Below are 25,023 nucleotides of genomic sequence, written 5' to 3' on the forward strand. Positions count from 1 at the left end.
GGGGACGGGGACGGGATGGTGCGCGGGCTATTTATTGTGGGACGCGCGCGCGACGGGGCCGAGGGAGAGGCGGATGACAGCAGGGCAGGCAACAGAACGGGAGACTCGGACGGATCGGTGACTGGCCTCTTCTGGGGCGAGCTTCGCAGGGCACACCGTCGCCTTCCAGATCAGTCCGTCACAGGTCCGACCGGTGCACTTCGTCCTCGCTTCTGCATCACAGGCGGCGCGAGCGTTCCCCTGCCAGTCACCGGTCACCCTGCACACGGAGATGGATGAAATGCAAACCGTCTCTGGGCGATATGCAATGGAGGTGGGCCCGTGCTCATCGTGCATGGCGGATTCGCGCTCTCGCAGCCACGGGGCCACGGAACGCGCTCACCTCGGGCTTCACACGTGACCCGCCGCTGACGTCACCGCAGCGCTGTCGCTTCGAAACTCGCCTAGCCCAGCACCAGCTGCAGCCCCCGCCAGGTAAAATCAGCTGCAATTCCACGCAAAAAGAGACATCGATGAGCGAACGAAAAAAAAAAAGAATCCAAACACGATACACAACAACAACGCCCCGCCCCACAAGCCGCTTCGCCACCACCACCGAGTCTCCCCCCCGTAGGTCGTGGGGGCCTAAAACAGGCCCAACAAGTCCTCCTGCGGATTCTGCGTCGACACCGGCGACACGACGCTGTTCTGCGACGGCGCCGCCGTCGGCGAGATCGGCGGCGGCGACCCGAGCTCCGCCAGCCCCATCATCCCGAGGCCCCCAAACGCGTTCATATGCGCGCCGTTCGCCTGCCCCTGCGCTTGGGACGCCTGGGGCGGCGGCGGCGGCGGCGCGCCCCCGATGCCCGCGCTCCCGAATATCGAGACGAGGTCGTCGAGCGGGTTGCTCGACGTCCCCGCGAGCAGGCTCGCCGCCGCCGGCGTCTGCTGGAACACCTGCGTCGCCGCGAGCCCCGTCGGCGGGCCGTGCGCCGCCGGCTCGTCGTCAAAGTCGAGCAGGTTCTCCGCCTGCTGCCCGAGCGCGACCGTCTGCAGCGCCTTTTGCGTCGCGAGGCGCTCGTCGGCGGGGCTGCGAAGGACGTGGAAAAAACACGGACAGGCACGTCGTCAGCACAGAGTTTGGGGTTCGTGGCAGGAAGGCGGGCCGATCGCCGATCGGAGGAGGCGGATACGTACTCTGTGCCTTTGCGTTGCATCGAGTCCGCGCCGACGCGCCCCTGCCCGATGAACGTCTCCGCGGGCTTGTGGTAGACGCTCGCGAGGTTCGAGATCTCCCCGAGGAGCTCGTTCAGCAGCGCCGGCGCCACGGTCGTGCGCGGGAGCGATATTGGCGGCCGGTGCGCCAGCACGACAGACTGCCAAATGCGCGCTGCGTCAATAACAAGCAAACAGGAAAGGGATAGAGCAAGGCCCGGCACGGGAGCAGCGCACCTTTGCCGCGCCCGGGTCTGACGACAGCAGGCGCCAGTAGATGTAAGCCCGATCCCGCACGTCGGGAGAGTCGCAGTCTTTCGTCGCGGTGTTGAGCACGCGCTGGACGATCGCTTGCGACGTGTCCGGCTTGTACAGGAACAGCTTCACCACCGCCGTGAGCGTCTGCAGTTGCACCTACAACGTAAGCGGCGAGGTCGCATGATGCGGTCAGCCGCGCCCGTTATCGCGTTCGTGGTTCCGGGGATAGGAGTCAGGGTGGTGTGCGCACCGGATAGGACTCTTCTGTGAAGGTATCGACGAAGATGCCGAGCAGCTCGTCTGCGTTATCGATCTTGTTGGCGTACTCGCCGATGATCCAAATCAAGGATGCTTTGGCCTCGGGCTCGTCCAGCTCTTCGAGATTGGCACAGAGCGTGGGGATGACGCCCTCGTACGTGGATGGGTATCTCCGGAAGATATCCTAGCCGAGAGAGCGCTATGAGAAAGCGGGAGAGGAGAGCCGGGACCGAGCAGACCTTCATGACCACCACGGCTTCTTGCACGACGTAGCTCACCCGTGTGGCGATGAGGTCCAGGAGGACGTTGACGCACCGCTCGGCAGCCGCGTCGATTTTGATGGCGGCTTGGCCGATGGCCTTGATGCTCCGCCGCACGAAGTCGACATCGACTTCGGACGCATACCTGTCGTCGTCGCGTGAGCAGGGCCGGACGGCCACGAGGGCGGGACGACGGGGGGACGACGTACTCCTTCAGCTCGCTGAGCAAGGCGTCGACGTTGTGGTCGTTCGCGAGGCGGACCATGATGTCCAGCTTTTCGACCTTGACGTAGAGCGGGTCGTTGTACTTGCAGAAGAAGACGCGCATCTCGTTCGACAGGATGTCGGACCGCTTCTGGAGCAGCAGGTTGATGTTGCGCAGCGCGACCCATTGCACCTCGGGCGGCGAGGAGAGCAGCGTGACTAGTGGCGGCGCCATCTTGCGCACCAGCTGCTTCGTGAGCTCCTCGCGCCGTACGCCGCGCATGTGGATCATGATCACCTAGCATCGGGGGTGCGCACGTCGCGGTGTGAGGGATGGCTGCTGGGGAGCGGGGGAGGAGGAGGGGGGGGGAGGAGAGAGAAAGAACGCGGGCGCGCGCGACGCACCCTGACGGCCCCGAGGACGACGCTGCCGTTCACGTGCTGGAACTGCGGCACGACGCGCTCGCATATGTGTTCGCTCTCCTTTTCGTCCTTGGCCTCGTAGCGCGCGAGCGCGGAGAGGATGGCGACGCGGCCCCATTCGGAGCACTCGTTCAGCGCGATGAGCAGCTTGTTGAGGATGGTCGGGGTGATGGTGAACAGGGCGGGGTCGGAGGAGGACGTGGAGGGCTGCGATGAGGCTGCGATGTGGATGTCGGAGAGGGCGGTGACGGTGTTGGCGACGACCTATGTGAGGATGCACGTCCTTAACGCGGGACGGCAGGACGTGGGAGTGGGAGAAAGTGTGTGGAGCGAGGCGCACCATGGGGTTGCTGTCGGAGACCATGTCGTGCAGCTGGTCCAAGAAGCCGTTTTCCAGGACTAGCTCTGGCTTGAGATCATACAGCTTGGCGACGCACAGCGCAGCGGTCTTGCGCACGTACGGGTTCTCGTCGCGCAGGCACTTCTGCAGCGGGTCGCAGAGGTAGTCGATGATCTTTTCGACGCGGATGCAGCCCATGGTGCGGATGGCGAGGGCGCGGACGAGCGGGTTGGGGTCGTCGGAGTCCTTGACGAAGGTGTTGACGGCGAGGATGACGAGCTCGGGCTGGGTCTTTGCGTAGTTGATGAGGTAGAGGTATACGAGCTTCTTCTGCTCGATGTCGTCTGTCTGCATGTTCTTGAGGACGTCGGGGAAGAGGCCGCTAACATCTGTGTGGGGCGGGCGGGATTGGGTGGAGCGTTTGGGATGGAGGAGAGGGCGGGGCGTACCTTTTCCGACGGTCATGTTGGCGATGACCCGCTTGATGGCGTCCTTGCGCTTGTCGCGGTACTCGCTGTTGAGGTCAGCCCTGAGCTCGAAGTTCTCGCCTGTGGGATGGCGGACGGGTGAGCGGATGGTGGACGATTGCGGACGAGATGATGGGCGAGCGCACCTTTTTTGGGGGCGGCCCTGGCAAAAACATTCATGGTGGGGACGGCAATGTGTGGATTGCGGTGGCGAGGGGGATGGCGAACGGAACGGAGGACGGGTTGCAGTGAGCCTTCGCGCCGATACGTGCAGACTCGGATGCTGTGCTCGTCTCACGTGACGATCAGTGGGTCGACCGGCGACCGCAGATATGTCATATTCATGCATAATATCTCACTGACACACAAATTTCAATCCCTCGACGAGTCATATTCTGACCGGCAGCAAGTGAGTGAGTGAGTGAGCTGAGCCTGAGGGTGGGGGGGTGCACGTGACGACGAGGGTGTTCGCAGCACGTTCGCCGGTGTTCGCGAGCATTCGCGTGTGGTCGAGTTCCTCACAGACGCGACGCGTCTCCTCTCCTCGGATCCCACTCAGCGACGCGCGTCCCAGCCATGCTCGACTCAGCCCCTATAAATCCTCTCTCCGTCCCTGCCGTCCCCTCACTCACCTTTCTTCTTCACCGACACATCGTACATCACCGCCCCAACCGGCTCCACAACCAACCACATCTCCTCAGACACCATGCTCTTCTACGCCCCGTCCGCTCCCCATCTCCTCTACCCCGCCCCGTCCCCACCTCCATTCTCCAATCCGTTCCACGCGTACGGCCCGCCGGCCCCGCGCACCTGCCGCCAGGACCACGCTGCCGTCCTGAGCTCGCGCGAGCGCTACGTCCGCGCACAAGCAGAGATGCGCGCCGCAGAGGCCCAGTACGCCGCCAGCCTCTCCCACGCCCGCGAAGAAGCCACGCTGCGCGAGCAGAGGCAGAGGCAGCGCGCCCTCCACGACGAGCTCCTCATCGCGCGCGCCCTCCAGATCCAGGCCGAGCGCGCAGCGCGCCAGCAGGCCGCCGACGCGGAAAGGCGGAGGGCCGAGCTCATCGGGCGTCGGCTCCTCTGGGACGCGACCGTGAGTGGGGGCCTTGGCAGCGAAGACCTACCGTGGGTCGAACCGCCGCGCCGTGCGAGGTATCCGTTCGCTGCTCCACGGGCGCGCGAGGCGGTGCGCCCTGACTTGGAGGAGCCGCCTTTGGTTGGGCTAGACGACATCCTCCGCATCCTCCGCGCCGCCGATCAGAGGCAGCGAGCCCCCACCGCAGTACGCCCCACGCCTCTTCTCTACTTTGACCTGTCCGCTCACTCCCTCGTCCACCAGGACCGTCGCCCACCCACCGAAACCACTCAACCGCCCACCGCCTCTGATCCCCTCCCAACCCCCCAGCCCAAACAAGACGCGAAAGGCAAAGGCAAGGCGCGCGACACCTCCCCGGGCCCAGACCCAGACCCGTCGCTCAGATCGCGCCTCGAGGAGCGCCTCGGGCACGGGTCCGCAGACGAAGAGATGGAGGAGACGGTCAGGAGCCTCATCGCCAGCCTCTTTGGCGAGGATCCACGCTCCGCGCGCGCGGCCGGCGAGCCTTCGTCGTCGAAGGTATGTGAAGCCCGGCCGAGCTCGCTATACCCGATCGGGCTCCTCACGTCGCCGTTGTGCTCGCAGGTGAAGCTTCCCCCTGACGCGCGCGCTACGAAGGGCGCGCCCGCGCTCGTCTCTAGCCCCGCCTCGCGTGCACCGACTCCGACCTCCGGCCTCGACGCCGTCACCGCCATCGAGTCCTCCTTCCGCGCCCTCCAACACGCCTTCACCTTCCCCAGCACCCTCGACTTCGACGCCCCTCCTGCCCCTCCCACCACCTCTCCCGCCACTCCCGCCCCCACCAGCGCATCACACGACTACCCGCTCGCCTACACGCCCACGAACGCGCCCGTGCGCGCCTACGAGCACGCGCTGAGCGCGCTCCTCGCGCAGCTCGACGCGGTCGAGAGCGACGGCGACGCCGCGGTGCGCGCGCGGCGGCGGGGCGTCGTGCGGGACATCGAGCGCGCGCTGGACGAGGTTGATAGGATCGTTGGGGAGAGGAGGGCGGAGAGGGCGGAGAGGGCGGGGAGCGCGCAGGTGCCTGTGGATGTCGGGGAGCGCGCTGTGGCCGCGGCCGCTGGCGAGCGCGCGCGCGTCGATCTGGAGGTCCCCGAAGCCGTCTCTGCCGATGCGGCGCTCGCGGTCCAGCACGCCCCCCCACCTAACCTGCCGCACGCCTCAGGCGAGCCCTTCGTCGCCGCCGCTCCCACGCCCGCGCGCGCGCCCACACCCGAATCCCCACCGGCGACCCCCGAATCTGCAGTCCCGCCCGACGTCCTTGTCCTTGTCCCTGCCCCCGTCGCCGTCGCCGTCGATCCGCCTTCAGCAACCACGTCCGGAGCCGAGGCCGCGCCCCAGGACGAAGAGCTCCCAGCGCTCGCGCCCTCTCTCGAAACCGTCCAAGCAACGTCAACGGATTCCGCTCCACTCACCCCCGACGCCGACGTCGGGCACGCCACCGCCGCCTCCTCAGTATCCCGCCCCCCGTCGCCGCTCTCGCCCTCGCCCTCGCCCTCGCCCTCGCCGTCAGAAGCCGAGATAGAATCACAGCCAGATACCACAGAGCCCCCCGCGCCAGCGCCCAGCGCCCGCGCGTCGCCTCCCCCCGCGCCCTCGGACGCGCCCGAAGAATACCTGTCCTCGCTCTCGCACGCCCAGTTCACGTTCCCTCCCCGGCGAGAGCTGAGCGCGGAAGAGCCTGAGGACGCGGTCCTGGTCGAGAGCGACGTGGACAACACGAGCGAGCGGGATGCGTGGTCGGAGGTCGAGGCGTAGCTTCCGCGGCCGTCGCTGTCTTTTCCTTATTCTTTTTTTGATTGTTGTTGTTAGACGCTATGAGCGGCCCATAGAGCGCATTATCGTATCTGTAGAGTAACTCATCGTGTATTATTGGTTTCTACGTATTTTTGAGATCCAAGTTCCGAATGTCGTGCCAGAGCGTGTCCATGCGTAATACGTATCTGGCAAAGCTGCGGTACCAACGGGTTGTGATACACCTGAGTATGATACGTGCACCCGACGCCGAGACGGAGCATGCGTCCCGTCGCCCTCGGAGGCAGAATCAAAGCCCGGTGCCGTAGAGTAACTCAGCGTGTATTATTGGTCACCGCGTATCCTCGAGTTCTAAGTTCCGAATGCCGTACAAGAGCGTATCCAAAAGCGAACGAAAAGCAAAGCGCAGAAATGGGAAGAGCAGAGCGCGAGCATGAGAACGAATGCAACGAGAACGGAGATAGCTGTCTTAGCGGAAGCGGGGCTGCACATGCCGGTCAACTAACCGTTGTGTCACCGCCGCATGGACGCGTCAGCGGTGAAACGCCGCCTGGAGATCCTCCCTCCCCCTATCGTTCCACCAGCACGTCCAGCCGCCCCCCGCCGGGGTGATCATGAACCGCGTGCTCCTGACGCCCCGCCTATCCACGTCCTCGTACGCGATCTGACGGTACCCGACCGCCATCTCCCGCGGCTGCGCCGCGGGGCCGTCCGCGCGCACGCCGATGAACCAGAGCTCCTCGAACGGCGCGCAGAGGCGCAGGTGCTCGTCCAGGAACGTCTCGGCCCACGCGGCGAGCATGATGAGGTTGAACCTCAGCGCGCTGTCGGGCGAGTAGGCGCGGGCGCTCGCGCCGTCGGAGGGCATGTCGGAGTCGGAGTCGGTCGAGGGAGTGGACTCTGCGTCGTCGTCGTCGTCGTCGTCGTCGTGCGCGTACTCGTCGTAGTCGTACTCGCCGTCGGAGATGGCGGACGCGTTCGCAGCGCCGAGGTCGTCGTTTGGATCCTCTTCCATGTACGCGTCGTCCACGTAGTCGCCCTCGGGCTCGACAAAGGGCCCGTTCACGTCGAGCACGAAGAGGCTGTGGAAGATGAGCCTGCGGAGGTACGCCATGCGGCGGAACGCCGCCGCCCACTCGTTCTAGACAGACGCGCACGGGCACGGAAAACGAACATCAACATCAGGCAAACGCTTTCCACGCGCGGGATGGCGAGAGAGAGGACGGCGGACCAGGTTGCCCGGCAGCGCGCAGACTTTGGTCATCCCGAGCTGGTCGAGGACGAGCTCCTGCAGGCGCGGGACGTGCGACGCGATCGCCGCGATCACGTGTGGCCCGAACTCGGGGATCCACGTCCCGCCCATGTAGACGACGAGCCGGAGGTGTGTGACGTTCGAGTAGAAGAGGCTCTGGATGAGCCCTTGCGTCGCGCCGGGTGACGCGATCGTTGCGATGGAGACTGCGCGCAGGTTGTCGAGCGTGTGCGATTGCTGCGAAAAAAACCAAGATGAAAGGGGTGTCAAGCAGGGTTCGCTCTCGTGGCCTGTGGGATGGAGGAGGATGAATCAATGACGTACGAAGCCCAGTCGCAGGTACTCTGCAAAACGCTCGAGGTCAAGTTGTCGGGAATAGTCAGTCAGGAGGAGGACCCGCAGGTTCACGGCGCCAGACGCAATGCGATGGAAAGCCATGACGTAGGCTAGTTCCCTATTGTGAATTATGTGAAGCGACAGCCAATCTATAGCGCGGGCATCGTCGACAAGATAGCAGAGCCAGTTCCCACACGACGCCTCCAAAGTGATACGCTGGAAGGCGGGGCGGTAAGTGAGGGAACTGGGCAGAGGCAGATTTCTCGCTACGGAATACGATGGAAGTCGGATGCCATACAGGGCTAGGTAATACACACTCTGCATGGCGAGGATCTGCCTCAGCGTGGAAGGGAGGGGATTGAACGCCGCCGTTGGTGAGAAATCGAGGGCGAGGCTTCTCAGGTTGAAGGTGAGGCCCAGAATTCGTCCGAGACGGGTGTCGATTCTCTTCATGAATTGTCCATAATACGGCCGGTGCGATTCCGCGTAGGCCCAGCTGGCGCGCAGAAAAAAGCTTCTGACAGAGGCTGAGTAGACGGATGCATCATCAAGCGTGGAGCATAGCTTCTCGAGAGCGTTGGATAGTCCGCGGAGGCTCTGTGAGTAGATGGCAATGGTCTTGTAACAGCTTGGGCTCCATTGGCGGAGTGCACGACAGGTGGACGCAAGCGCCAGACGGCTCAATGTCGGAAGGTAGGCGAAAACTTCAGAGATGGCGGTGTCGGGCAGATCGAGGATAGGAAATGGCCTCTGGTCGTTCCGCTCTGGCGTGAGCTCGTCTGCTGCATGTGCCGATTGCGAAGCGGGGACTGGTCGCTGCACATCACTGATGAGGAATGAGACACCCTCCATATCTACCACGCCCCCCAAGTCCTGTGACTACGATGCCGGTTATTGAAACAGCAGAGAACGGCCTCCAAAAACATACTCACCACAGTCGTATCTTCCACGATGAAAATAAGTTTGTGGAGGGAGAGCACGCGGAGAGCTGAAGGCTGATCAAAGGTGCAAGGAAACCTATCACGGCATCTTTGAAAGCTAAACTTATGGCATTCGCCGTCAGTCTAGCATGGACAGTGTGACTTCAACATTTGTCGTCTTGAACGTGTACGACAGCTAGAACGGAATGTTAGGCACGGGGATTAGTTGCGATCAGCTCTCTAATGGGGACCGGCAGGAAGCTCGCAAACTCGAACCTCCCGACTGGACTGTAATGATGTCCGTCCCAAGAAAAGACAGTGACAAATGTCTTCATAGATCATGATCTCCTTGCAACGTGCCAGAAGATTTCAAAAGAGTTGATGACCTCACAGTCGACCAGAGTCGAGAATCGAGACGCATCCACCCCCGTGGGAATCCCGATTGCCTAACTCAGTGTTGGTCAACATCCTTCAACACCCTCAGCGTCCCTCAGCACACTCTCAGCATCCTGGCTTGCGACGAGTTTCCCGTCGAACTTGCTCTAAAAGTGTACCATCCCTAATACAAGAAGACGGCTGCTCTCGCTTCCCTGAAGAAGAATTCGGCTTCGTCACGAGGCCATCGTCATTTGGGGGGCCTGGCTCTCCGCGTTGAAATAGTACACGAAACAGCCTTCTAGTGGTGCTTGCCAGCTATCAACGTTATGTGGTATGCCTCATCTGGCCATTTGATGCAACTGTCCGACAATGATATGCAGACGCTGCGAGGTGGCGTTAGGGATAGTTCTACATGTATGCCACCTGGTAATTGTACCAGGTACAGCGAGAACGGCTTTGTCCGTTGCTCATGGTCAGTTCTGATAGTTATAGGCGCTCTTATAAGCCAACTGTTTCTTCAGAAGCTCAGGATTTTTTGAGTTTGCATTACGAGCTGATTCGCAGGAGAGCGCAGGGTCGATATATAATTTCTAGGTGTGATCGTCTGCACACTCAGGCCAACACGGATTTTTACACGCCATCTTTTCCTTATAAATATTATCAGGCTACACGGTTTCGAGATGTCCTCCTTCAGCAGTGTATCTCCATGGCCCCACTAGCGCATCAATGCACGGCACGAGAACGCAGATGTCGGTGTGAACATCACTTCCATTGAGACTCCGTGCCTGGACCATCATCGTCGCTGAAGGATTAATGCCAGCTCAAAAGACAAAATTTCCTCGACGGCCTAACGTGTGTGGATAGAAGAGCAATTTTCTGTTTTCAAATTCTTGATATTCGCTGATCATTTAACTCAGCGACTCGGACCACAAACAGTTTTTCTCCTGCAGCTTGCCGGTCTTGTCGTCTAGAAAGCTCCTTTGTACTGGCTTTGAGGATTTTCACCTGGTACAATTCATGCACTTCTTTTTAGTACTTCATCCTCCGTCGATGATTTTGGAGATTCAAAACTAGGTTCGATCCTTCGCTTCAGCCACAACGAATACAGTGCAAGATCTTGATGGTGGGGAAATCCATGCGGTCTTTGACTTGCTCATCGACCCATTCATAGTCAAGCTCCCACAATCAGTTTGAAGGTAGTTCAAAATCAGTATCAGACACTTTATTAACGTGATGGCCAAGGTCATTGGTGTAAATAACTCTGGGCTAGTCCACGACTTGCAGCAATGCTGGCAGTGAGTTCGTGCACTGTCGCCCGCACAAAGAATCTGGACGCCGCATGCTTAAGTATGTTTTCATGTTCCACACTATCTTTCTGTTCCAGAGCCCCGCGTCGAAGGAGACAGTGAACGAGTTGATATAACTAGCTCAAAGAACAGCGACAACCTTTTATGAGAGATTTTCGAAGAGCGAAGTGCAGCGGCAGAGCCAGCGCTACTCAGACAACAGACACCGAAGTCTTATAGTGCTCGGCAAAGTTCCATGGTTACCGTGTGTTGTCTCATGGCTTGACGCCATGCTGCAGCCCAAAGGTACACATGGACCCATCAGTACACCGCCAGCAGATTACTCAGGATCATCCTGAGATTGTGAGCGACCGTGTGACATGCGATTACTTCTGAGATCACAACAAAATATCGATTCTGAGATTATTCCTTACGGCGCCACCTCAGCATTGTGCTGAGTTTGACCAGCAATTTCTCAGCCTCGCAAACTCAGCATTCGATAAACCCATCAGGGCCATCAAACTCAATAATACCTTATTTGGCCTTATCAATCCACAAGATATCCCAGCGACCAAACCAAATAAACAAATAAATATTTTATTCAACAGTACATTGTATATACATGTCGTCCTCGCAGCCCCCTGCTTAGAAGCAGAAGTAACACATTACAAGGTGCAGGGCACATACCAGTCTAAAGAAACATTACTTACCAGATCACCAAGCCTTACATGCCGTCCTTCTATTAGACGCTGCATCACCATCTATCTAGGGCAAAATCAACAGCCACGAGTTAGCCCATAGGATGGTATCATAATTGACACGTACCGCAGACCTCCGAGTACATAAACCTTGAGTGAATTCCCATAGCATCCATCGAGGTAAGAACTGAGATCTGTAAAAGAGAATTAGTTTACATCTACTATAGTAGCACCATCCGGCATCCAGCATGGCAGTCCAGAACAGAAGACCCTGTATGAGATTCTAGGCAAGCTTCACAGAAGCACACAGAGCATGATGAGAGGGGTAGCCAAAGTTCCACAGATCCGAGTGTACAGGTGAAAGCCCAAGCTCAGTCAGCGGCATGCTCAGCCTGATAGCAGTCAGCAGCAGCTTCGTAGAACCAGCTCCAATGATCAGCCTAGCCTAGTGTGTTGTCAAGTTATGTGTTGCCAAGCAAGCCGACCTAAGCTCATGATGCATGTGTATGGTGTAGAAATCTGACGAGCAACAGCATCGGCCAGCATGAGAGGCAGCAGAAGAAAATTCGTCAATGTTGGTCACTTGCATGCACAGTCACAGTCACGTCACGGCAGTAAGAGTGCGCATTTCACTTTGCAGACTCACAATGCATTTAGAAGGAGAAGGAGCTGCGCTACCACATGCTATATAATTGTATTCAAAAGATTGGATGAAGGAGCACGAGGCATAGGAGCCACGATGTCTGGGACAAAACCCCTGCTAGGGCCTGCTACAGCACTCACTTCCTCTCGCGATGGGTGCATTGATTCCGGCAGGCGCTGCATCAGTATCCCTGGGCCCTCTCTAAATATCGTCAGGTCAAGTTTGACTGTCTCGGTAATATATCTGTTCAATTCAATAAAATATTAGCCTCTATCAAACAAGTGGATCATGGGGGCCCCTACTTATGCCATCCGGGATTGTTAAGGTTACTCCCCCACTCCTGCACCCTCGCTACAAACCACATATCCACCTTTGACCAGTAGTCCTCACCCTTTGCTACCTTACCTGTCCCCTTTCGCTTCTTGGTCATTGGTTCTCCATGTGTGCGTGCTGCCGCTTCAGCAAGTTCCTTGTCATTCTCGTAGGACCACCGGCGCTAATTTGCCACTGTTTAATTCATAACTACCATTTCCCAATCTATGATGCACTTACCAGCAATGCTACATGTATCTGATAGTCAACAGGCAGTTGGCTGCCTGGCCCCCCCCTCCGGAACTTCTCTGCAATACGGTATGTCGTTCGCTCGAGATCAAGGTGTTCGAGGATCGAGTCGATAATCTAGTAATAATACACTTAGTTCCTGACTCTTTTGCTATAGCAAAAAACTCACCCCAAGGCGCAGTTGTGTGCGTGTGTTCCGTGCCTTTTCTTTACAGTCATTGAGCAAGACCTTTTCTCGCAGGTCATTGCCTTTGATGCCGGCAAAGAGCTCATGAGTCTCTGCAAACTGCTAAAAGGGTAATGCATTTTAGTAACTACGAACATGCCAGAAGGACTTTGATATGGCAAACCTGGAGCTCAATGTGCAGCTGCCGCCAAGCTACTCGTTTCGGGCTAAAGGCCATATCTTTGCAAACATTGTTCAATGTGGTCTGTATGCCATGTCAGAACGCTGACAAAACGGAAGCAGGAATGGATAATCCACACCTTTTGTTCCGAGGTGAGTTCAAATTTTGTGTGTGACTCCTCCTTGAGCTCCCGGACAATGTTTCCAATGCTAGTGATCTCTTTTTGCAGCTCCTCAAGTAAATTGCGTGTCTCATACTGACACGCAAGCTGCCATATGCGAATTTGGACGTCTCCAGATTCTAAGTTACTGCCGAGCTAATAAGGAAGTCTATAAGATTACGAGTGCTCAATCTTTTGCAAAGGCACCCACCTCGATAATAGATCGCAGATCTTCATGTTGTTGAGTAGACAAAGCTGATTTCATGGCAACTTGATCGCTCCAGATCTTCATGGCCTCTTTGCGACTACTAGCTGTTGAAAGACCTGGGATGTCGCCTTGGAGTGATGGGGATTGAGAGATCGGTGAAGGCGTGAATGAATAATTGGACTGCCTATTATGACTGGAGGTTAATATGCTCCCTTGATGAGTCGAGCTTAAATGCGAGACATCTGCAAGCAATGGCCCACTCAAAGGGGCACCAAACAGATCACTGCGGTGTGGACTGAGTCTGCTTATCGTCGAAGGAGTGCCATTCCTGGATCCTGTAGATTCTAAAGATGAGTCCATTGTTAGCACTGATCTGTGAGGCGCGCGAGATGACTTGATGAGAGATCACTCGCAAGAGCAAGCACGAGTATAGCTGATCATTATCATTGATTTTGGCATCTACCTGCTTGGGCCCACGTGGCCATTGTGAGCCCTGCCTGCCACGATCTTTCTCTTGTTTCTTAATTAATGCAGCACAAGGATTGGCCTTCATCGGGGGATTAAGGATACTATCCAATCAAGGCTTTGGAGAAGAGAATGCGCTCAGAGACGGCATTCAGCTGCAACAGACTCAAAGAAACGACGGAAGACTTACTGATATTCTGCCTTGAGTGTTAGAATATCAGCTTTATTGTTGAATACAATGTACAGAGGACGCTAGCTGTATTGACTTGCACAGTGGGCGTACAAATCATCCCCGGTCATTTGACACCCATGGCTCAGCCTGAGGATCCTCGGCCTTCCGGGTAGCTCTATGCCGAGTGTTATGATCACGTTCTATCGGGCCTACACGGCGGTCTATACCGATACGATCATCACAAATATCACGCGGCCTCACAGGTTGAGGCGTACACCAAGGTACAGATATTAACCTTGGTCATCCACTCCCAACGGATCACCTTATCGTTGGTCGAGTATCACGGGCCTATTGTATTAGCGGGCATGGAACGCCGCCTTATAAATTACTCACACGCAGGGCATGAACCTCCTAGTCTCTCCTGGCCGGAAGGAGACCAACGGAGAAGCACAAGAGTAGTCGTTGTTGAGAGAGACGACTTAGAGAATACCTACAGATACATATTCGGTATTCTCACGCCTTACTTCCCAAAGTAGTATAAAAGGCCCATAGAATAGGCTGACGATCTTCAGTCTATTCTCTTCGTTCTTAGGCAGTCTTCACACTGTCTACTTCGTTCTCCTGTATCTCCACATACAGGAATCTTCGTTCAGTACTGTCTTCCTACAGTACCCTTCATTGCTATATCGCAATACACTCCTGGCTCCTGTGCTACACGTACAGTCGAGGCCACCGTTCCACACATCCTCCACGAGTGACCTAGGGAAGAACCTCCTACTCTTGGGGTTACCGACGAGCAGTCGTAACACTAGAATAGACTCTTCTGCCCCTACCTTGCTCGCACTAGCTTGCTGCCACACTCTCTCTCATAACCTTGCTCAGTGGGGACATAGACCCCCATCGAGAAAGCGTTACCGCATACACTCTGGAGCAAGACCTAGGCCAGGAATATCCACCCGGCACTAGACGTATCAATAACCAACTCCGTCACAACAATCGCCCTATCCGGCGCGAAGGGGATTTCTGGGTCTACGAAGACAATAACAGAACTGCCCCTCCGAATTACGATAACTGCTCATACCGAAACGGGCGTTATTACTTCACCCTTGAAGACGGAACAGAAGAAGAGGATATTTGGAACGAAACAGAAGCTCAGTGGGAACTAGCCCCACAATACAGGGAACCGGCGCCGGTAATCCCCGAAGACTCGGAGCAAGAGGAAACAACCTCGGAATCAGACTCCGACTCACCAGACCAAACACCGATCAACACCCGAAACGAACCACTCGCCGAAATGTCGGGACAAGCTTCGACTTCTACAAACACCCCTTCCGCGACAGTACAACCCGGAAGAGGAAAAGTCAAACTCCCAGACAATTACACAGGCGACCGCATTGAATCCCAGAAATTCATGCTCCAATGCCTCCTTCTTTTCGCAGCAGAATCCGATCGGTACAAGACCGATCAAGACAAAATATCCCTTGTGCTCTCATGTATGAGATACGGCACGGCGGGAGCTTGGGCGGAGAACTTCCTCCTCAAATCAGTAGGAGCAGATCCACCTACCGATCTAGGCACCTGGAAGGACTTTTTAGCCAAGTTCAAATTACAGTTCAGGGAGACGGGCAAGACCGACAAAGCGCGAAGCGCACTTATGGCCTTCTCCCAAGGACGAATGACGGTTGATGAATACTCCAACCAATTCATTCTCATCGCCGCCGATGCCGACATCTCCGATAAAGAGCAAGTCCCTTACTTCCAACGCGGGTTAGACCCGCGCGTCATGGACAAAATATACGACAAGGAAGTTCAGCCAAAGGATACGATTCAGGACTGGATCAATACAGCCTGCGAAATAGATGGACGACTTCGAGCCAGAACAGCTCAAAAAGCCATCCTCGCCAACTCCACCTCCTTTCGAAGCGATTATCTGAATCGTTTTCATAACCAAATCTCTCCCCGCTACAATTCCACAAACGCCCCTCGCAGAATGAACAACCAGGTGGTTGACATGGACATTGACGCTACCAGAAAGCGTAACGCCGAAAGTCAAAAGAGAAAATTTGACGGCAAGCGAACCACCTCCTGTTCCAACTGCGGAAAGCCAGGGCACTCTAGCGCTAACTGTTGGTCACCACGCAGAGGCGTTCGCCCAGTTCGAGGAAACTCGAAAAGACGCCTGGGTACGACAGGGAGAGGAAACCGCGCGGTTGATTTGGAGGGAGAAGACGACGCACCCGCTATGGGAAACCAAGCGGGAATATATCGAGGAATGGAGACAGAGAATGTCCCTCGCAACGACCAGCGGGTACCACAACCTGGTCCTTCGATGGAACACCCTCACTCTACCTCATCCGGACGACCCCAAACGAACCATGGGCAACGCGCTATGTTACCTAACGGACGACGGGGAGACGGAAGCGTCAGTCATTCTGCTCGAATCGGAGCAGTGCTCGGAGAGTTAGGAGAAGATGAAGCCAGAGAAGTAATCTTGGGACACGCGGAGCGTTTTTCCTGACCTCTCCCTCACCAGCGAAGGAGAGAGGTCAAGGACGACCCGAGTTTGATGCCCGCACTTGTATTCGTATCGGAGCAATGAACGACCGTATCATCACCCCCATACGCCTGAACGTGAAAGTATCAAACAGGAGTCAACACGCTGGAGCAAAGGCAACCATCGACTCGGCCTGCGAAGGGGTTATAGTAAACGAAATTTGGGTCAAGAGACACCGTTTCCCCACCTATACACTCAACAACCCCATTCGCGTCCGGAACGTCGATGACACCATTAACAAAGCAGGTCTCATCCGATCCGCCTTGGATGTGAACCTCACCATTCGGGACATCAGTGGACGAACGCATACCGAGCGCGTCCAGATGTTTATCTCCAATCTAGGGAAAGACGATCTTATCCTAGGAACAGATTGGTTGAAATACCACGATCCCTCCATCGAATGGAGGCGACGTGAAGTGCACTTTGATCGGTGCCCCCAGAAATGCCAGCAACCATATGGGTTCACTAGGGCAAGGGAAGAACCGCCATACAGCAGGCAGTTATCAGACGTGGAGCCACGGCACAAACCACGCATCAATGAGCGCGAAAAACAGCGCCTCGAACATCTCCGAAGACTATCGGAAGATGTAGGACTCCGCGATCACAGCGGAACGTTTGGCGTCCGACTACGAGCATACCTCAAAAGGAAATGGCTCCTAAAGGACATAAGGAAATACGCAGAAGAGAAACGAAAGGCTCAAGACAAGCCATCTCTTTCACCAAACGGGGGAGAACCTGATCTCCCAGACAAACCCTCAGGAAAACAGGCCACCCGGGACCCAGTTATTCGGAAACTGGCCCCCGAACCGTCAGGATTTGCCAGTTTCGACCAAGACCTGGAAGACGAAATTATCGTCACCAATCTAAAGGAAAGAGTTCCCAAGGCGCATCACGAATTTTTGGACATCTTTAGCGAACGAAAGTCGCAGCGACTCCCAGAACACACTTACTGGGACCATGCCATCGATTTGAAACCGACCTTCAAACCTCAAGTGCCCAAAATCTACGCCCTGAGCCCAGAGAAACACGACGAATTAGGAAAATTCATCAAGGAACATCTGGAGAGAGGAACCATCCGTCGATCCACCTCGCAAACAGCAGCCCCATTTTTCTTTATAGGAAAAAAGGATGGAAAACTACGCCCGGTACAGGACTATCGCCACTTAAATTCGCACACCATCCCGAATGTGTGCCCCCTTCCACTAATCCAGGAACTACTGGATGTGATAAAAGGGGCCATCATTTTTAGCAAATTGGACGTGCGATGGGGATACAACAATATACGCATTAAAGAAGGAGATGAGTGGAAGGCGAGCTTCATCACTCCGTTAGGTTCTTACGAACCCACGGTGATGTTTTTCGGCCTGACCAACTCACCAGCCACCTTCCAAGCTATGATGAACATGATCTTCAGAGAGCTCATCACAGCCCGGAAGATAACCGTATATATGGACGACATCCTCGTCTTCTCCAAAACCATGGCAGAACACGTCAAAATCCTAAACCAGGTTTTCCAAATCCTACGCGACAACGATCTATATTTGAAACCCGAAAAATGTGAGTTTTACAAGGAAAAGCTCCAATATCTGGGATATACAATTTCAAAAGACCATGTCGCCATGGAGGACTCAAAGGTGGACGCGATAAAAGATTGGCCAATCCCACGCACAGTCCGCGACATTCGCTCCTTCCTGGGTCTAGGGAATTTTTACAGGCGCTTTATTGACAAGTTCTCACTCATCGCGCGCCCCCTACATGACCTCACCAAAAAGGACGAGAAATGGAACTGGACTACAAAATGCCAAGAAGCTTTCGAACGATTAAAGAAAGCTTTTATCAGTAAACCCGTCTTGAACTATCCAGATCCCATGCACCCATATCGACTAGTAACGGACGCATCACTAATCGCCTATGGAGCTACCCTTCTACAAGAAGGAAAAGATGGTGACTGGCACCCAGTCGCTTTCCTCTCTGGATCGTTTTCACCAGCAGAGCGGAATTACGACGTTCACGACCGGGAACTCTTGGCTATAATCAAAGCGTTGGAACATTGGAATCACTACCTCGAAGGCGCACGACACCCCTTCGAGATTTGGACAGATCATAAAAACCTGGAACACTTCCAAACGGCGCGAGACCTATCACGACGACACGCCCGTTGGAGCCTTTATTTGAGCAGATTCGACTTTACACTCAGCTATAAAGCAGGATCGACAAATCACTCTGATGCTCTGTCCAGGCGTCCAGATCTAAGTGAGGGGGTAGAATCTGACAACAAATCTCAAATTTTACTCCCGGCCAAGCTTTTCAACAAATCCGACGAAACATTGGTAGAACCGTCCCCGACACGGCATATAAAATCCACGGAAATTGCCTCTTCAAACCTCATCTCCCTCATCCGACACTCGAAATCGGAACATGACGCCTTAACAAGAGTAGCTCTTGCAAAACTCTTACGAGTAGGACCACAAGGGATGAGAGGATTATTGGGACATTGGACATATGAAGACGGAATCACCAGACGCAACGGCCACATATGCGTCCCCAAAGATGACGTCATCCGAAGACTCATCGTCAAAACACATCATGATGCACCCGCGGTAGGACACCCGGGTAGAGCAAAAACATTGGAAATGGTGCAACGACACTACTGGTGGCAAAACATGACAAAATTCGTCCATGAATACGTGGATGGATGCGCCATATGTCAATCTACGAAGAATTTGACACACAGGACACACCCACCTATCCACCCTCTGGAAACCACCAACGTTCCCTGGCGATTCATCTCGACGGATTTCGTCACGGACCTACCCGAAAGCAAAGGTTTCGACTCAATTAATGTGGTAGTGGATCAAGGTCTGTCAAAAGGCATAGTCATCACCCCATGCAAGAAAACGATCACGGCAGAAGAAACAACCGTGCTTTTCCAAAATAACGTTTTCAATCGACATGGACTGCCGACCAAAATAGTGTCCGATCGGGGCCCTCAATTCGCGGCCAAATTCACCCGAGAACTCTGGAAACGGCTAGGAATCACCGCCGCTCTCAGCACGGCGTATCATCCCCAAACAGATGGAGAAACGGAACGGGTAAACCAGGAGATCGAACAATTCCTGAGAACGTTCTGCAACTACCATCAAGACAATTGGGTAGACCTTCTGCCGTTCGCCGAATTCTCACATAACACACGGAAGCACTCGGCCACCGGAAAATCCCCTTTCGAAGTGCTATACGGCTTCAATCCTCCCTATTCAGCTGACACGGCACTGGAGACAAAGGTACCTGCGGTAGCTGAACGCATTAAGACGATCATAGAAGTTCAGGAAGAAGCCGCGGCTAGCTTACAAATAGCCAGCAACTACGCCAAAGACCGGGATCTTCACAGGAAACTTCCCCAGTGGAAAGAAGGAGACCAAGTATGGCTAGAAGGAACCCACATTCGGACAACCCATCCTAAGTTCAAACTCGCCCCTAGGCGATATGGCCCTTTCAAGATACTGGGAAAAGTGGGAACCCTGGCGTACAAACTCCAAATTCCTCCGCAGTGGAAGATTCACCCGGTATTCCACGCCGCAGTGCTCACTAAATATAGAGAAACCGAAGCCCACGGAGAAAACTTCGCGCGACCAATACCGGAAGTATTGAACGATGAAGAGCATTATGAAGTGGAAATGATCGTGGATTCAAAACGGCAAGGACGGGGAACCAAATACTTGGTCAAATGGATGGGATATCCCGAATCAGACAACACCTGGGAGCCCTACACTCTCCTAAAGGGAACGGCGGAAGAAGCCATGAAAGATTTCCATGACCAATACCCTGACAAACCTCGTCCGGGAACAGCCTGAGAGGAGAGACGAAAGATTATAAAAGGAGCGACAAGAGGACTCCAACAAGAACATCTTCTCACCTTCTTTCCCTCTCAAACCCTTTCCCCCATTCGAATGCTCCTCCACGACGACCACGATGCTTCGTCTCCATCCAGAAACTCCTCCCCCGATGTCGTCCTTATGGTCGCCAATCCAGATGTCGAACGAGTGGAAAGAGGAACAAGTCCTCACCGACCAGATGCTGGACGAATTGATAGAGGAACAAGTCCTCAACAACCAGGATCTACCGGGGTCCTCCTCACCCCTCATACCAACAACTTCTCCGACGACGACGCCGAAGACTATGCCAAGTTCAAGGAAAGGGAAAGAACCCGAAGACCCTCACCGGAGAGGGCCTCACGAGGTGCACCACGGCATGAAAGTTCTGATGACCGAAACCAGTCGAGCCTTGGCCCATTACCAGTGGGAGTTCCACCTCCTAGTGAAGGCACGCGTCCTAGTGGAGTTGCAGGTCCCTCGGGATTTCGAGCAAGAACGGCAGCTCAACTCCCAGGCCATGGAGAAGCTGAACCAATACCAGTTCTATCAGAAACTGCACCTCCGCCAGTACCAACTAGTGGACCGATTCCCAGCTCCATGGGAGGACCTACCCCTCGTACAGATCCTCACACCGGAGAACTGGAGCGACACGCGGACGCGCTCCTCCAGCGGAACACCATCTCCGCGGTAATACAAATGGCCACAGCCATGGCCCTCCAAAGACTCGCTAACTTCTCGGCAGGACAACCCGGGAATGAACATAGCGACGTACCTCGACGACTGGCTAGTGCCAGTCGCCAGATCAGGACGCTTGCCCTCCAAACCGACCCGGACACAGCCTCCTGGTACGCCCATAATGACGGGCGACCCCGAGCCCTCCTCATCCACCCTGACGAGTTCTCCCAATATGTCAACCGAGAGCTCCTTCCAGCTCTCCTCTTCGGAGGAGAACTGGGAAACGTCCAACCAAGCAGAACCGACCCTTTCCGAGTTGTCACTTGGAACGTACCACGTCCCGGAGAACATCCCACGCCTGTATCAAATCCAAGAAGGGTTCCGCGTACGGTCGTGGAGCGCCCTCCACCGAGACAACGAGAGGTTCCTACAGCGCATAGCCATACCGCGACTCCCCCCTCTCACCGGATACGAGGTTTTCCCTTATCCCAAGGAAATACCGACGAGGAGGAACCGCCCGTCTATCGAAGAAACGAGGGGAGGCGGAGTCGGGGAAACCAGGCAACCCTCGGACGCGGAACAACTGCTGGCCGGAGTATTCGACACCGGCCTGGATCGCCTCCTCCTAGTGCTCGATTTCGTACGAACGAAAGAGAGGATAACCGAAGTAGCCGCAGAACTCGCCGCGCTGATTCGGAGGCTCGAAGAAATAGCTCTTGGACTAGATCCGAGCTCGATGCATGGGATGCTCTAGACGATCCAGGAAATTACGACGACGCGGACCCCTACTACCGACCTGACGAAGGGGGCGGGGATTATCAAGGACCCTTCGATTATTAAACGGACTAATAACAGGGCCTAGGGAGAAGAAAGGGGGTAAGGAAGTTGAGGAACTCCTTTCCCCTGACACAAATTACATCCGAAACGATGTAAAACTACAATCGTCCGCAACGACGTAAAACTAGGATCGTCCCTCAAGACGTTAAACTGTACGACCTTCGTCCGAAAGAGACGTTAAACTACCCCGCGTCCGGAATGACGTCTAAACTATCGGACCTGCATGTCTTAAAACTGTGAAAAGATAAGAAGGCAGGGGAAGTACCTGACCATTTAGTCCTAGGTTCAAATGATGGTACGAATCAAGGACAACAGCGGGCATAATTCCACGTACGACCTACGGCGGAAACCTTTCACATCCTCGCTGTCAAGGAGTCAATCTGACAGATGCATCGAGCGTCCCATTTGGATCCTCAGTTTTACAGGGTTTTTTCCGCATTAGGGAACCCTCTACATGACATATACTCTACTCGTAGGTGTCGACAAGCAGGCCCTTCGCCTTGGTACAGCGAAGTGCCCATACATAACCGGTTGCAAGTCCGAGTCAAGAAATTATGATGCATAACTCGTATCGTGAACCCTCACAGTCAAGGTCTGACTGGTGTTTTGGGACGTCCCACTTTGGATCTCCCGTTTTACAGGATCGTTTCCGCATTAGGGGATCCTACAGCTGGCGCATGAGATGATGTAGAGAGCGGGCCGCCTCTACCTCACAAGTCTTCCTAATGATGCGAGGCCACAAATTACATCCGGAACGATGTAAAACTACCAAAGGCTTGGTCCGCAATGACTATAAACTACTAGGGTCCGCAATGACGTTAAACTAGTCTTCGTCCGAAACGACGGAAAACTACCATCGTCCGAGATGACGTAAAACTACCATTGACCCAAGGAGCGTGGTTGCATTCTGGCGAAGCGCGGAAGGACTCGCGTCACAGAACCCTGCCTATAAAAGGTCGAAGCGCTTCCGATATTCACTCGCTTTTCGGTAAAAGAATATCGGGTCGTCTTGGTTCAAATCCAAGCGAGGGGTCTGAGGACATGGAAGAGCAAGCATCTCTTCATGGAGCGCTCAGTCTAGTCCTGGAGTCGAAGTACAAGAAATTCCGCTCCAAGACCTAGTCAGGAGGCAACTAGGACACGTGCCTCGAGTCGAAGGTCTAGTGGGAAGGGACTAGATCACGCGACTCTCGTCTGGCCCACATAGCGGAAGAACGACAAGAGCGGGCCACTCATCCGAAGTCTATTCCGCCCGACGTCCGAAACGACGTAAAACTAGGTCGCGTCCGGGATGACGTTAAACTAAGCATTGTTTTTCCACAATATTTGTGGCGAAACAACGTCCGCGATGACGCTAAACTATTGTCCCTTTCCACATAGGGATTGTTCGAGGCCAATGGTATCTCGACGTCCGCAACGACGGTAAACTACGGGCATCCGAAATGATGTAAAACTACTGTCCCTTCGTTCTAGGGATTGTGCGTGGCGATCTTGACAAGATACCGCGCGTCCGCAACGACGTTAAACTAGGTGCCCCTTGACCTAGGGGTTGTCATTGACGTCCAATCCCCTGGCCGCCAATGCGTCCGCAACGACGGAAAACTATTTGCTCCTTACCGAATAGGAGTCGTGGATTGACCGCCATGGTGTCAATCGGTCCGCAATGACATTAAACTACGTGCTCCTTACCGTACAGGAGTTGTGATTCATCACTCTGGTGCTGAATCGTCCGCAACGACGTTAAACTACTTGTCCCTTTTAGTATAGGGATCATCGGTCGACATCATTCTTGACGAGAATGTGTCGACGATGTCCGAAATGACATTAAACTACCCTCATCCTCGGAGGAAAAGCCTATCGTGACTCGAGGGACATAGTCAAACGGTAGTCCGCCTATCGCACGGCGTTAAACTGCAATCCGCCTATCGCACGGCGTTAAACTGCAATCCGCCTATCGCACGGCGTTAAACTGCAAGGATGCCTATCGCACGGCGTTAAACTGCGAGGATGCCTACCTCACGGCATTAAACTGAGCGGTCTCCTGAGATTGAGACGTACAAGTTATCCGGTTTGATATAGTATAAACCGTCCATCATGCCTCAGTGGGATCTGGAGCGGGTAAAGTCTGGTCTATGGCCCTATGCACATCACCGATGGAAATTCCGGCGTGCAGAAACATCTTTCCCCACAGGTATCCCATGTTGATGATGAAGGACGTCCGCAAAGACGATTAAACTACGGATCGTCCGAAATGACGATAAACTACGGACCGTCCCGCATGACGTTTTAAACTGCCAGTCGTGGATATATCTCGCACCCCGACCAATATATCAGCCGTGGTCTTGATGTCTAAATTCGTGCAAGCGAACGGGCAGACCCGGAAAAAGGAGTCAGACTCCTCCTTATTCCTCGCTGCACCCTTCAAGTCTAATTCTCTTCACATCCTTGCCTCGAACCCAACACTACACGTGGTATTCCCCACCATAGGCCCACGTTTGTGAAAAACAAACTCTGGACGCCGTAAACTGCCTCACCGGAGGCTTGGGATTTGGCTGCAACCTCACCGGAGATGAGCTCACCGTATGGGAGCGATACTGCTTGGGGCGTCATGACTGGTAGCCTGGAGAAGTAGGCCTAAGCCTTCGTAAAGCGATCAACCTACTTGTCCATGGGCGCCACCCACTGTCGTCGAGAGGAACAACAAATCACGAGGATAGACGACTATCCTGGAAACACTGAGGTTTGGCCCTCGGAGAAGGAAGAAGAAGAACCTGATGACACGAATCGGAACCCACACGCTAGAGTTTCTACACATCCACACACCACTCGCATTCATACGCCTTTCTTGATGCTATTCCAGAAGCGGGCTGGAAGTAAGACCGCGATGAGGTTTACCCGCGGCAAAATCAATCCCACGGGTGAAGGAAGAACACCCTAGAGAGCGGAGGCCTGGATACCCTCACGACTCAACAAACAAACAGCTCAACGGAGATGGAAAACTCCTAGAGGATCAAACGACGTAAGTCGGTCTTCCTCCCAGAAAACGAAGTCATGTCTCGGAAGTCGCATCCGGAGACCATCGTTGGATCAAGAAAGCAAATCGTATATGGAGTGGCGATGAAGCGCACAGCGCTGTCCTACCAGGCGAATAGGACGTAGAAAGGGGGTATTGTTATGATCACGTTCTATCGGGCCTACACGGCGGTCTATACCGATACGATCATCACAAATATCACGCGGCCTCACAGGTTGAGGCGTACACCAAGGTACAGATATTAACCTTGGTCATCCACTCCCAACGGATCACCTTATCGTTGGTCGAGTATCACGGGCCTATTGTATTAGCGGGCATGGAACGCCGCCTTATAAATTACTCACACGCA

General features: G+C 54.9%; 7 protein-coding genes across 7 annotated transcripts; 4 read left to right on the forward strand and 3 right to left on the reverse strand.

Annotated features, from left to right (window-relative positions):
* Window positions 1-460: 460 nt before the first annotated feature.
* On the reverse strand, window positions 461-3,584 carry HETIRDRAFT_435122 (uncharacterized protein; the record flags this gene model as incomplete). Its single annotated transcript, XM_009550049.1, has 10 exons — window positions 461-1,069; window positions 1,177-1,355; window positions 1,432-1,608; window positions 1,703-1,894; window positions 1,950-2,115; window positions 2,180-2,472; window positions 2,580-2,861; window positions 2,938-3,326; window positions 3,387-3,485; window positions 3,551-3,584. 10 exons carry the CDS (start codon window positions 3,582-3,584, stop codon window positions 625-627), a joined length of 2,256 nt encoding a protein of 751 aa, XP_009548344.1. The 3' UTR covers window positions 461-624.
* Window positions 3,585-4,110: 526 nt separating this feature from the next.
* On the forward strand, window positions 4,111-6,279 carry HETIRDRAFT_171676 (uncharacterized protein; the record flags this gene model as incomplete). The annotated part of the gene is made up of 2 exons (XM_009550050.1): window positions 4,111-4,686; window positions 4,744-6,279. The coding sequence occupies 2 exons, from the start codon at window positions 4,111-4,113 to the stop codon at window positions 6,277-6,279; spliced, it is 2,112 nt and encodes a 703-aa protein (XP_009548345.1).
* A 303-nt stretch (window positions 6,280-6,582) lies between these two features.
* Window positions 6,583-7,865, reverse strand: HETIRDRAFT_435125 (uncharacterized protein; the record flags this gene model as incomplete). Its single annotated transcript, XM_009550051.1, has 3 exons — window positions 6,583-7,417; window positions 7,508-7,765; window positions 7,853-7,865. Coding segments are annotated over 3 exons (771 nt in total), but the record flags the coding sequence as incomplete, so codon positions are not given.
* Window positions 7,866-11,162: 3,297 nt separating this feature from the next.
* Window positions 11,163-13,550, reverse strand: HETIRDRAFT_117137 (uncharacterized protein; the record flags this gene model as incomplete). Its single annotated transcript, XM_009550052.1, has 12 exons — window positions 11,163-11,213; window positions 11,274-11,340; window positions 11,455-11,586; window positions 11,793-11,830; window positions 11,930-12,032; window positions 12,092-12,285; window positions 12,342-12,467; window positions 12,520-12,636; window positions 12,701-12,781; window positions 12,837-13,013; window positions 13,069-13,409; window positions 13,529-13,550. The coding sequence occupies 12 exons, from the start codon at window positions 13,548-13,550 to the stop codon at window positions 11,163-11,165; spliced, it is 1,449 nt and encodes a 482-aa protein (XP_009548347.1).
* A 1,446-nt stretch (window positions 13,551-14,996) lies between these two features.
* HETIRDRAFT_322524 (uncharacterized protein) lies at window positions 14,997-16,220 on the forward strand (the record flags this gene model as incomplete). Its single annotated transcript, XM_009550053.1, has 1 exon — window positions 14,997-16,220. One exon carries the CDS (start codon window positions 14,997-14,999, stop codon window positions 16,218-16,220), a length of 1,224 nt encoding a protein of 407 aa, XP_009548348.1.
* A 77-nt stretch (window positions 16,221-16,297) lies between these two features.
* HETIRDRAFT_49348 (uncharacterized protein) lies at window positions 16,298-16,675 on the forward strand (the record flags this gene model as incomplete). The annotated part of the gene is made up of 1 exon (XM_009549648.1): window positions 16,298-16,675. A coding segment is annotated over one exon (378 nt), but the record flags the coding sequence as incomplete, so codon positions are not given.
* Window positions 16,676-20,203: 3,528 nt separating this feature from the next.
* On the forward strand, window positions 20,204-21,643 carry HETIRDRAFT_322294 (uncharacterized protein; the record flags this gene model as incomplete). The annotated part of the gene is made up of 1 exon (XM_009550054.1): window positions 20,204-21,643. The coding sequence occupies one exon, from the start codon at window positions 20,204-20,206 to the stop codon at window positions 21,641-21,643; it is 1,440 nt and encodes a 479-aa protein (XP_009548349.1).
* Between the last annotated feature and the right edge of the window lie 3,380 nt (window positions 21,644-25,023).

This window comes from Heterobasidion irregulare (assembly GCF_000320585.1).
Source record: "Heterobasidion irregulare TC 32-1 unplaced genomic scaffold scaffold_07, whole genome shotgun sequence".
Taxonomy (NCBI): domain Eukaryota; kingdom Fungi; phylum Basidiomycota; class Agaricomycetes; order Russulales; family Bondarzewiaceae; genus Heterobasidion; species Heterobasidion irregulare.